This window comes from Aristolochia californica, unplaced genomic scaffold (assembly GCF_029961685.1).
Source record: "Aristolochia californica isolate CCGP_79_NKW_82.1479 unplaced genomic scaffold, dmAriCali1.0.hap1 SCAF_1, whole genome shotgun sequence".
Lineage (NCBI taxonomy): Eukaryota > Viridiplantae > Streptophyta > Magnoliopsida > Piperales > Aristolochiaceae > Aristolochia > Aristolochia californica.
In genome coordinates this window covers 59,370,336-59,381,996 of record NW_027181770.1, presented here as the reverse complement: position 1 = coordinate 59,381,996, position 11,661 = coordinate 59,370,336, and the positions used below count along the sequence as shown (strand labels likewise).

The 11,661-nt window shown below is 36.9% G+C and overlaps 1 protein-coding gene across 1 annotated transcript; it reads right to left on the bottom strand.

The window, feature by feature from the left end:
* Positions 1–345: 345 nt before the first annotated feature.
* On the bottom strand, positions 346–4,464 carry LOC137963964 (two-component response regulator ORR26-like). The gene is made up of 5 exons (XM_068811195.1): positions 4,338–4,464; positions 4,073–4,225; positions 3,561–3,950; positions 2,822–2,898; positions 346–1,473 (listed from the first exon to the last, which is right to left on the bottom strand). The coding sequence occupies exons 1-5, from the start codon at positions 4,462–4,464 to the stop codon at positions 514–516; spliced, it is 1,707 nt and encodes a 568-aa protein (XP_068667296.1). The 3' UTR covers positions 346–513.
* Between the last annotated feature and the right edge of the window lie 7,197 nt (positions 4,465–11,661).

Here is an 11,661-nt window from a genome sequence, read left to right as displayed (position 1 = left end):
TCATAGTGACTGTATTTCCACTCCAATTCTGAACTAGAAAGCATGGTGAAGAAGTAAATACAGTCACTTCATGCAGCAAACGGAATCACTAGGAACTGAGAATAGAGGGAGAGGTACAATAAGAAGATGATAAAAAATCATGATCCAAATATAATCATCATGATATTATGTGGTCGAACTATATTTGTCATGCAATATTGTGTAGGACTACGAGTGTGTTTGTGCATATGCCTATAGTGTATACTTACGCTTTACATGGGCATATCATAAGGGTATCTAAATAGTAACATCATATGCTATACTCAGAAAGCAATATTTTTTATTTTACATTGTGGATATGTATGTCTGAAATAAGTAAAAAGATATCACAACGCAAAGCCCTTCCAGTAGATTCACCAACTATGGGAAGATGGATCACCTCCTGTCGACCAACCTAGGAAACAAGAATAGCAACAGCTGGATCCTTCGTCATCATTGTTTCATTGACCATGGACATTGTTGAATGGTTATAGGCTAAAGAATAAACAGACTTTCATCTACTAATGGGTATTCCACTACTTCACAAGGATAATCAAAATTCAACCTCAGTTCATCATAGATTTGACTAGGAAGTTCAGTAAATGAAGTCGAATCACAGTAGTCAAGAAATTCCATGTTGTTGACCCCAAAACTCCCGAAGTAACCATTTCCATGAAGTGAATAGAGTTGCAAATCCTCATGAGGAGCAGCCAATAAAAGTCCATTTCTAAGTGTGAAGTCTTGATACGAGTCCCAACCACCAATGCCATGTCGACAATTCACATCGTCTTTGATACCTTGTAACCCACCGCTAATGGAAACAGGTTCAATTTGAAAGGAGAGAGAATCAAGATTGGCTGCTTTTAAGGATATATTTCTAACTTGTCCACTTCCACACTCAGTATATGTGGGTTTGGTGGATAGATCCATCTTACTTCTGCCAGTATTTCTTGCATCAATTGATGGTGCCCCCTTCTGTTGGTGATCAACCTGAATTTTATAAGGTTGACTGGGCATTTGCATATTTGAGTAGCCTTCTTCTAAAAGTGTATAATCATTATCTTGCCTGGCAGAAACCTCACCACTCCAAGTCTGAGAAAATGACATAAATTCAGAATTTTGCTCCATAACTTTTCTTACTTGAGGAATGTCTTTGACCTCTGAAATATCCACAGCTTCCCCAGGAAGAGATTTTTTTACCTCTGTTCCTGGCAAAAAACATGCAATGCTCTTGAAGTCATTTTCAGGAATTTCTACTCCCACAGCTTGAACATAAGTCTTCTTTTCAGAATATCCAAAGCTGTTAATTGGGTTATTTTGATGTGTAGTGATTGAGCTCTGGAGGGCAAACTTTGATGGGGTATCCTTAGAATTGAAATCTGAATGCTTAATCCCACAGAAAGAAGAATTCGGTTCATTTTGCTTTTGTAGCCTACTCAAATAGAGGCGATATTTCTGCACCAATCAAGATAGAAAGAGGTTCATTTTGTCAGTGTATGTATCCAGCAAGTTTTAGTTAGAAAATGGTTCAGTAATGGATAACGTGGGAAACATAAGAATACAGAGACTAATTGGTTGGAAACATAAAATTAAGGTCAACTTCAAACAACCTTGCTTTCTCCTTCTTTCTGTTATACATCTCAATCATTTCTCTCAACCACTGACCACATATGAAAGCATTTAATTCTAGTAGAAAAACCTCTTCCCAGAAATACTGAGAAGCATCAAGACCTATAAAAGGATTGAAACTACAGCTCCAGGCCAGTTAAGATTAAAAGGAAACGAAAAAAAAGACTAAGACAAACAGCAGCACGATTGGTGAGTTAGTTAAAAGAAGAATCAAGTTAATTTTTTTAATCTGAACCTTAATCGAGACCATTAGAAGGGACAACAAGTCAAGAAGGGATGCAATATAGCCTAGTCCCAAGCCAGGTACAGAAACTGGCAGTTTAATTTGGTTGGCTCACAGTAAACCATAAAGAAGGTCTGAGAAAAACATAGACATGGAAGAGAAATTTAGTTGGCTTTGTTTTAGAATAGTTCCCATATTGTTTTAACTCTAACTAACTAAACTATCAGGTAGTATAGGTTTGCTTATGACTATAATATGGGGAGTCATACTTTCTTCCAAAAGTGTATAATTGACATTTTTAATTTAAAAGCGAAATAAATTTCTCTGCTTCTAGATTTAAGAACAAATTTGCAAAATTTTGTGGTCTAGAAACCCAATTTTTTTATTGATTTCATTCCTTTAAAGTCCATGGGTCAACAGCTTCATATTTTTATTTTTCTTTCTTTTCCAAATGTTGATTACACACGCAAACTATACCCTTTCCCCCAGTGAGACTTGAACCCAAGGTCTCTTACTAATTGAGCCAGAGGCCTCACCCAAAAATTTGGACCACATCTTGAGTTCTGTGTCATACTTGCACAGTACTTTTTTTATAAATGGCTAAAATTTTGTTAAGAAAGAAAGGAAGTTAAGCCACCAGGTTGATAAGAGGTAAGTTGGAACAAAATAAAAAAGCAAAATATATAGAAAGAGAAAAATCAAATGTAAAGAAAATAAAATATAAAAAGGAGCAATTTGCCCTAGTCTCCCACAATAGTGTCTTGGAGAACCCCATTTCCTGCATAAGAATCAGCATAATGGTTGGCTTCCCCAAGGAATATTTCATTCTATGGTACAAAAGTCAATATGTATGCATGAATGCATGTCTTAACAACACCATTTCCCCAAGTCTGCTAGTACAAGGATTTCATGGTGTTTGTTTTTATGTTCCAAATACGCAAGTTCACTAACCTGAAGGTGGCTTGCAACATTTTCTCTTCTTAGCCCAGGAACATTCATCAAATCAAGTACTTTCTTAGGACCCACTTCTGCCAAAAGAAATTACCCAGTGTGAACCATATACTGATTTAGTACTGAAAAATATGAAAGTGTAGAATGCATTTCAAATGGGGTGTGATTGGATAATTTCCAGTATATGCTCTTCATTGGCGATAGATACTGCGATTTAAGGAAGCTGATAGTGTCTATCGGTTGATACAGACCAATATAGTGTTCCAGACAAGCCCTATGAGTGGACATGTATCCGATTTCCTGCTGTCTTGTAGCAATACTGAAAACCCTGGTTGAGACATATTAAAGTAGTATCTAATGCTTGTCCCATGTGGATGCATTACAGGCAACCACCTATTAAGGACTGAACTGTGATGCTCTAAAGTAACAGAGGCTCATCAATTGGACAGTAACGAACATCAGATCATTTCACAGTTCCTATTTGAACTTTACTTCAATTAATTAGATGATAAAAAATATTAGAAGAGAGACTGGATCATGGCCTATCCAAAATGCCACTGTTGAGAGTCGATGGGCTGTGCTTCTGACCAATATGCCATGCATAGAGTAGGCAACAGCATGCCATGTCCTGGATACACTTGACGCACCCACCAGCCATATCAGTCGTCTTTCATTTCATTTTTCTTATACTTATTGATATGGATATTAGAGATAAGGATAAGAGAGGGGAGACACTTACTATCAAACCCAATCTGATTAACAACATTAACAAACTTTTGATGAAGATCAACAGACCAAACTACTCGAGTCTTCTTAACTGAAGCATGGTCATTAAGGTCTTGGTCATCATGTTCATCATTTTCTGTAACTTTCCGTTTTCTTGTGCTGTTTGTATCACTTCCTACCAGTAAAAGTCCATCATCAGTTTCCTCTATTCCATTTCTCACTGCATGAGCGTCTTCATTGCTTTCATGACTTTCCAAGTCTTTTACTTCATGTCTTTTCCTCCTAAAAACATGCTGCCAGATATTCCGAAGTTCTTTCATCCTAACAGGTTTAAGGAGATAATCACATGCTCCATGTTGAACTCCTCTCATCACTCTACTTGTTTCCCCATCCACAGACATCACTATGCAAGAAACAACAAAATCTCTTATCAGTATGATAAAGTAAATAATTGAAAAAGATGGACCAGAAATAATTAGCAGAAAATTAAGGAAAAAAGTTTTTGGAAAAGGTTAGAGAACTAACTGATTACAGGTAGATCCATCTCAAGCCCAACTTGTTCCAGGAGCTTAAAACCATCCATGTCAGGCATGTTAACATCACTAACTACAATATCAAATCTATCCTTTCTTTCACGGAGCATGTCCAGAGCAGCTCTCGCCAAACAGCATGTGGTCACTGCAATATCAGGAAAAAAGATACTTGATAAAAGCAAAAGAATCGAAGCCATTCAAACTCAGCACTCAGATGACGAAAGAAACTAAAACTGCCAGTAATCGATGAGACACACCTTCGTAAGAGCATTTCTTGAGCATCTTTTCGAGAATTTTGAGCCAAGTAGGATCATCATCGACTACGAGGACACGGAGGCCAGCCGGAAAAGCGTCGGCGCGAGGGGAAGGCGACCCGTTTTCCATTGCGAGATTGAAATCTACGAACTGGGTGAGAGAATTTTCAAATGCAAAGCCCAAGGAAGTGGAAGAGAAATATTGGCGGGGTTTATTTAACGGTTCATGCTGGGCATTGTGGCGGCTGCTACAGACATTACTTGGGAGCTTAGAAATGAGTTTTTTGTAAAAGGCATAACAAACAAAAAGAAACAAAGCATTAAAAGAAAAAGTTCTGGTAGCTTTAACCTTTGGGAGTGGAAGGGGAATTTGCTTTCTTCTTGTTTGATATATTTGTCTATGTAAAGGAAGGTGAGTATGTGTCTCACTTCCTATGGTTTAGCCCTTGGCACTCTCTACTCACTAACAATTTTTTTAGGGTTGAGGACCCACTTCTAGCCATTTGTGAACTAGTGGATCAACTGAACTTTGCAGTAATTCAAGATAATATTGTAAGGATAAGATTAAACTATGCTGGTCTTGTGAATAAGATAAAAATTTATTGAATATTAAAAATATTTTTTGATAGTTGAACCAGTTCCTTTTTACAAAATTGATTCATATATAGTGAAAAAATATGCTCAATGTGACTCAATTGCACAAAACACAGAAGAATTGATTCCTCTTGTTTGGGAGAAAATAGTAGAATAACCAAAGATGCAAGGGACAGCAGGAATTACTCACAGCTACTTGTTGTCTATAAAATATTTTGGGTGGAATGCTATTCAAGATGAGCATGGCAGAGTATAGCTTTTTTAATGTGCTTTTCTTCTTTTTCTTAACACAATCATGGAATTAGTACGATTCATGGGATAAAGAGGAGAGACAAAGAAAAATAGAGGGATTTGAGAATTGACCCCAATCATTTCATGCCATGCAGCTGCTGTGGAGAATTGGGAATGTGAGTCTGTTGAACAAAAAAAGCTTTACAAAGAACATATTCATGACAAAATTGATGAGAAGCTTCTCTTTCCATTCCTTTTTGATACTCTACAGTAAGTTTTTTTTTTTTTTCTAAAAAAAGATGCTAATAAACTTTAAAATAGGAAGAACTTGTAAACCCCCTGATGAATTGAGCAAGGTTTATTCTAATGCCTTATTTTCTACACTACTTATACAAAAAAATAATTTACTCTCCTTAATTTATCTAATTGTCGACTAAGTGAACAGTAGCAAAGTAAAGGGGCATCCACCCTCTATGCAAGCTTGAGGGGGGGACCTCACCCACTGGGAAACAGGTAGCAAGCACTCATAATAGACAAATGAAATGGTTGATGGCAATAAATCACATATGTGGAACTACTAGTTCCCTCATAAGTTGGCTGCAAGTGTACTTAGGCTTTTTTTTATAATACCATAAGGTATGTGATCATGAGGGATATCTAAGAAGTATATAGGCAACTTTCTGTCTACATGGTTCTCTTTTACTTAAGTTCTTAAACTATTAAAGATGATGTTCTCCACCTTATCAAAGAAAGCCTGACCAATAATCAAGACTTCTATCATAAAATAACTTGATTTTATAAAATGAGAAACTCCCCTAACTGGCAACTAACCCCTTTTGCTTGTTATCAATGAGAGAGGAACTATGCCTGAAAAGAATTTGACAAATCAACCTCCACTTCAATTTTACAAGTTCATATCTAACATTTTCTTGATCCTCAGCAACTAAAAAAAGAAAAAAATCACTTTAACCAAAGGTGTTTAAGTGCATCTGAAAAAGTTCCTTACCCAAAAAAAAGGGAAAAAGCTACTTTGTTTTTTGTTTTCTATTGAAGGATTAGATTGTAACAGAACAAAATAAAGAGTTCTCCTCTTTTAGCACTGCTATACATATGAAAAAATTCTACAATCAAAATTTGTATGAATCTTACTTGAAAGGCTTATTTGAAAAAGCAAAGCAAGACATAACACAAGATGTTAGAATTTGAAATATTTATTTATCATTACTCTTCTGTGTGCACTGAGGTTATCCCCATTGATCAATTCTGTTTTTGCTTATTTCATAAGATTTATACATGAGTTGATGATCTATTGGACAGGCTTTGAAAGATAGAAAAAAACAAAACCTAGGTGATATATTGGAGTACTGCTAACACATAAAATGAATTTAGCACAATGAGTGTGGAACTTATCTGCCAACTTAGACCATTCATAGTATATACCCATTTAAGAAATCATTCAATTCATAACAAACAAAATGCTTAAGAAAACTTCCATGATTGGTCAAAAGCAAGTAGGATTTTCAGTAACAAACTGTAGGATAAGGAAATGCTATGTGGAATGTGGAAAGTTTCAGAGTTGCATGTCCAGTGAGGAATGTTTTTATGAGATACCTTAAAATATTAAGAGTGGGGGTGGAATGTTCAATTTCTTAATTTGCCACTGAAAAAAGAAAAGCGAGATGTGTTTTTGGATGCCCAAATAATTTAGAGTGCTTCAATGTACTTTGCCAAGTTTCTTCATATTGTTGGCATGTAAACATGTCTTTAAGTGGGAAATATTTTACTGAAACTTGCAAACAGACCAAAAACTCCAAGCATGGCTTTTTAACCAATTGTGGGTTGAATGGAAGATTCTTCTTTATCTACCTCACTTTTATCACAAATCTCAACCACAAGTTATGCACTCCTGGTATAATATAGCTCATATGACCAAGTCACCATAAATTTTTGGAAAAAAGAATGCTCCAGAGACCAATAGATAAACGAGATCTTTGAACCGGAGACTTGTCAAAAGCTTGTTAAACTAGCTCTGTTGACAACATTTCTTCAGGTCTTTGAAGATATTTCTTCCGCCCCAACCTGATCTCCTAATGCTACAATCCACAGTTCTTCTGCTTCTGTAATCATAGGCAAGAATACTTGCCTCGGTTAAGTAAAATGCTTGAAATTTTCATGTTCATCACCCACTGAGGAAGACAAATAATCATCACGTAGTGTGTCTCATGTGGGGTTTGAAGTCATGAATCTTAGACGAGATTAAAAGCAGAGTGCTCATGAAAAATAAAGTCAAGAGGTGTGTATACCTGCAAATTCATAATCCCTGGGTATTGATCTTGATTAGTTAAAATCTTTTTTAAGTGGCAAAAGAATAAGAGGTTCTTTCAAGGGTGTGGAGGCACAAGCTTCAAAAGCCAAGTAAGGCTCTAAAGTGAGTTCCCACTATCATCTGCTTTGATTAATATAATCATCTAAAGAGAGTTGAAAACTACTGCAACAAAAGAAACAAATAGGACCAGAGTTTCAGTTCTTACCCACCGAGAAAAGGTGCTTTGAACTAAAGTTGGAATGTGTTCTCCTTTACGACGTGTTGATACTCTATGTGAGAATGCAGTTCAGTATTATATAAGTATAAGTTTGAATTATTGGAGGTTAATATAATTTTCAGTCAGTGGTAAAGCATGATCACTGTTATAAGCTTCTGGTAGAATTGCTACTGAATGGTCCAGAAAGGAATATTGCCAACGTGCAAGGAGTTTTGGCACTCAAAAAAGTTCTACTCTGCTCATGAAAAGATGACTCTACTCTCATTGCCTTTTGGTTACTAGAACTATTCACATTCATTGTTTTTCTCGTTCTTGACCGCATCATCAATTGGAAAAAAAATTAAAAATGCAGCAAATAGAACAAGCTGGAATCACAAACATGAATATAAGAACCCATACATATAAGGCAATTAAAAGTGCTCTAGTGGTCTGTATCAACAGTTACACCTCTCCAACTCCCTCAAGATCACATTCTGAGCAAAGAATATTACTGGACAGCTTCAGCTCCTCTCGCGTATGAACCCACAGATGTTTTCTAGAGTATCCATGGTAGATATTCTCATTTGGTGAATAAACACGACGAGGCTCTTGAATCCACAGATGAAGAAATTGCAAATTACTCTTTGTTAAGTGAGAATGTGCACCCCCGGAGGACACTAAGCTGTAGCCTGCTCTATAATAGAGTTGTGAGTAATGCCTCTTAAAATAGCAAGGCACACAAATTCAAGTATAACATCAAAGAATCTGGACATATTGATTAATCAGTGAATTTGATACATCACCATTCCAACATAATTGGGAACAGGACTTTGAAGTAGAGGTTGTCATTTGCATCAAACTATCCAAACTTGTCTCTTTTCTCTACTTCATTATGTAGGAAAGGTTGACAATCCATCAATCTTCATTACCAGGTGAGGACCCACATGTTAGAGTTTATGGTCCTGGGTTAAGTACTCTGCTTGCTTTCCGTACCTAACAGACCGATCTTTTGGGTTGTATTGGCTAGACATTTGACATGGTATCAGAGTCAGGCACCACGTTCCCCGTTCAAATCCTGAAAGGGGTGACTTAGAGGGGGTGACCTAGTTTCCAGACTAGTGTGGGTCGCTAGCATGGGCCGTCGTGGATGTCGATCGGGAATGGTGGGTGTTAGAGTTTGTGGCCCTGGGTTAAGTACTCTGCTTTCCACACCTAACAGACTAGTCTTTTGGGTTATATTGGCTAGGCGTTTGACACCACAAATTTTGAGAATTAACGTTCTTCAAGCTACTTCGGCAAAAAGGGGAAGACTCTAATCATGTATTCCTATGAATTAAAATGAAACAAATCTCAATATGAAATAGTGATTTAAATCCCATAACAGAAACATGGGAAATTGTCAAGATTATCCGAAAATGGAATTAATAGAAATCACCCGTCATGGTAGCAATTTATATACATATTCTAGCCGATTTTGCTACAGGTTTTCATACAAATACCACATTCATCCCCTCTCTCTCTAAATCATTGTCAATTCGCTTTCCCCTCTCATATGTTCTCTTCTGGCTAAACATGTCTGCACTTTGAACTTTCTGCTTGCTAACTTATAACTCAGTTATATCACCTTCCAGTTGTTGAAGCAATGGGTATGTTATAGCTAGAAGATTACAAAGCAAAAAATAAAATAAAATGACATAAGAAGTGTAAAAGAGAACGGCCTAAACTTAAAAGCATACCAAACATTTGAACAAGTAATCAAGTGAAAAGCGGAAAATAATACTAAAAAATTGCATACCATAGAAATCTTTAAAAAAATACCTTTATTTTTTTGCTATACAATTGTACTATGTCTGAATAAACCATTTGGTATATGATATCCATTTTAACCTTCTAGCCTTATTCAGCTGCTATTTCGATTGGTGGTTCAATACGATTACGCTTACTTCACGTGAGAAGGTCATGTTTAGTAGTATGCTTCAAAGTACATGTTTTCTTTAGTGTTACCTTTTATGTTTTTATAGTTGTGTGTACTTTTTATCCATCACTTACATGCCTAATCAAATCAAGAGAAAAAAAGAGAAAAAAACTCAGCTAGGATTTGGTTAATTGATATTTGGCAGACTTGGATGTTGTATTATGTATATAGTGATAGTGTAACTTGAGGAATATGGGAATCTAAATATTGTTTCACATATTTTCAAACGTTTTCTTCTTCTTTCTCTCTCTTTGAATAATTCAACTTTTTGAGTTGGGGTGTTTTAAATGCTATTCTGGGAATTGTAGCTAGTATGCTAATGTAGCCATGTGAAACAGTTATCTCAGTCATTCAACCATGATCTAATGGCTGAGATAACGTTTCACATGTTTTGCACCAAATGGTTTTTCGCATTAAATCCGCCCTCTTTGATCTCATTATCATCTTTAAATATGTACAAATTGTCATCATGAACCCATCCTTTATAAGTTGTTTCTCTCACACCGAATCCATTTCCTATAAATGTAAGAGATATATGGATGAGTTTGTTCTTGAATAAGCTTTATTGTTACCGGATGGACTACCAAAGATGGTATGTTCCACCACCTATTGTTATACATGCCAATTGTTCTTTATATCTTTCAAAAAAATGATGGGCTTTATTTTGCAAAGAAGCACAAAACAATTTTTAAGGGAATTTTCCTGGACCATAAGAGATTACAAGGAACCTCTATTTTTATCAAGAAAGTCAGGTACAGAGTTGGTCGATCTCGGAATATGAGTCCAAATACAATGATAAAGGAGCCAGGTAATGATCACAAAAGATGATAAGGCCTTGGAGGAGGGGTATGAACTCAACAGAGGTGGAGTTAGATATACCCATAGGGCCAGAGTAGGAGATCTAAGTAGCGCCATCGGATGTTTGGATGAAACCACCAAATCCAGTTGGATCAGGGTTGCCCAATGCAATCAAAATTAAGTTTCAACATTCTTGAAAGGTGGGGAGGGGACAAGTACCTGCCAGCTATTGGGAAGAAGGAGACAATTGAGGCTTCCTTTCGCGAGTAGGTCCAAGTGGAGATCTGACCAATGATATGGCTGAAAACATCATCAACACAGAAGAATTTGCAATTGAATTGGAGATTGTTTTCTTTGTTCTAGAGCCCCTGAGGGGTATTTGCAAGGCAGGCCAAGAAGAGAGCCTTGCCCATCCAAGGAACGGAGAAAATCATAGGGAAGGCATACTTGGAGACCAATCAAGTTGAGTTGAGTCCACACTTTCCATCTTTTTTCTCCGGGTCAACTCAATCGTGACTCGGTCGGCTTTGTTGCCGATACGTAGCAGAAACCCGTTATCCTTCTGAATAGTTAGACGATACGAGCACGAATGTAGCAGGTACGCAAAATCATTCCTTCATTTGGTATTTTTCGAGCATCTTCCTTTAGATTAATCTCATTAACATATTCGTCGCCGCTAGTGATCAATCTCCTACAGCAAAAGGCGGCATGGAAATGGCATAAACTTTGATGCATCTTCGGCATTATGGTTTAATCAAGCTGCAAGTTCAGAGAAATGCATTATGAAGCAGTAGAGAAGAAACTGAGGTAATCATAGTTGCTAAAACGGAGAACTGTTTGTGAAATATTGGTTCTGTACATCATCACGGGAAAGAGCTACTAGGCATCTGCTTCTACTTCCCAAAGCATAAATTTAATAGCTAAAATGACTATAACAGAAGGATGTTGATGTTGCATGGCTGCTGGTGGGTTTTTGTCCCTCTATCCCCGACTAATGGGGCAGGTTTTTGAGTCGGGTCAAGTCGAATTCCCCCCAAAATTCAACCTGGTACCCACCGCAACTCTGTGGATTTGCTGCACAAAGAGTAGGAAAGGGTAGCAATGACGAAGACTGAAGTAAGAAGCAGGCGTGCCCCAAGGATAGAAAGAAGGGACGCCGATCGACCTAGAAATCCAAATCAGAATCAGAGTCTATTAAAAGTGAAAA

What these genes read in the sequence shown, in the direction of transcription:
- LOC137963964 (XM_068811195.1), bottom strand. Translation starts at nt 4,464, where the DNA reads ATGGAAAACGGGTCGCCTTCCCCTCGCGCCGACGCTTTTCCGGCTGGC. An exon ending in TAATCAGATTGGGTTTGATA is followed by an intron (nt 2,899 to 3,560) that starts GTAAGTGTCTCC and finishes TTCTTTTGGCAG; the next exon opens with AAGTGGGTCCTAAGAAAGTA. An exon ending in ATGTTGCAAGCCACCTTCAG is followed by an intron (nt 1,474 to 2,821) that starts GTTAGTGAACTT and finishes TGATTGGTGCAG; the next exon opens with AAATATCGCCTCTATTTGAG.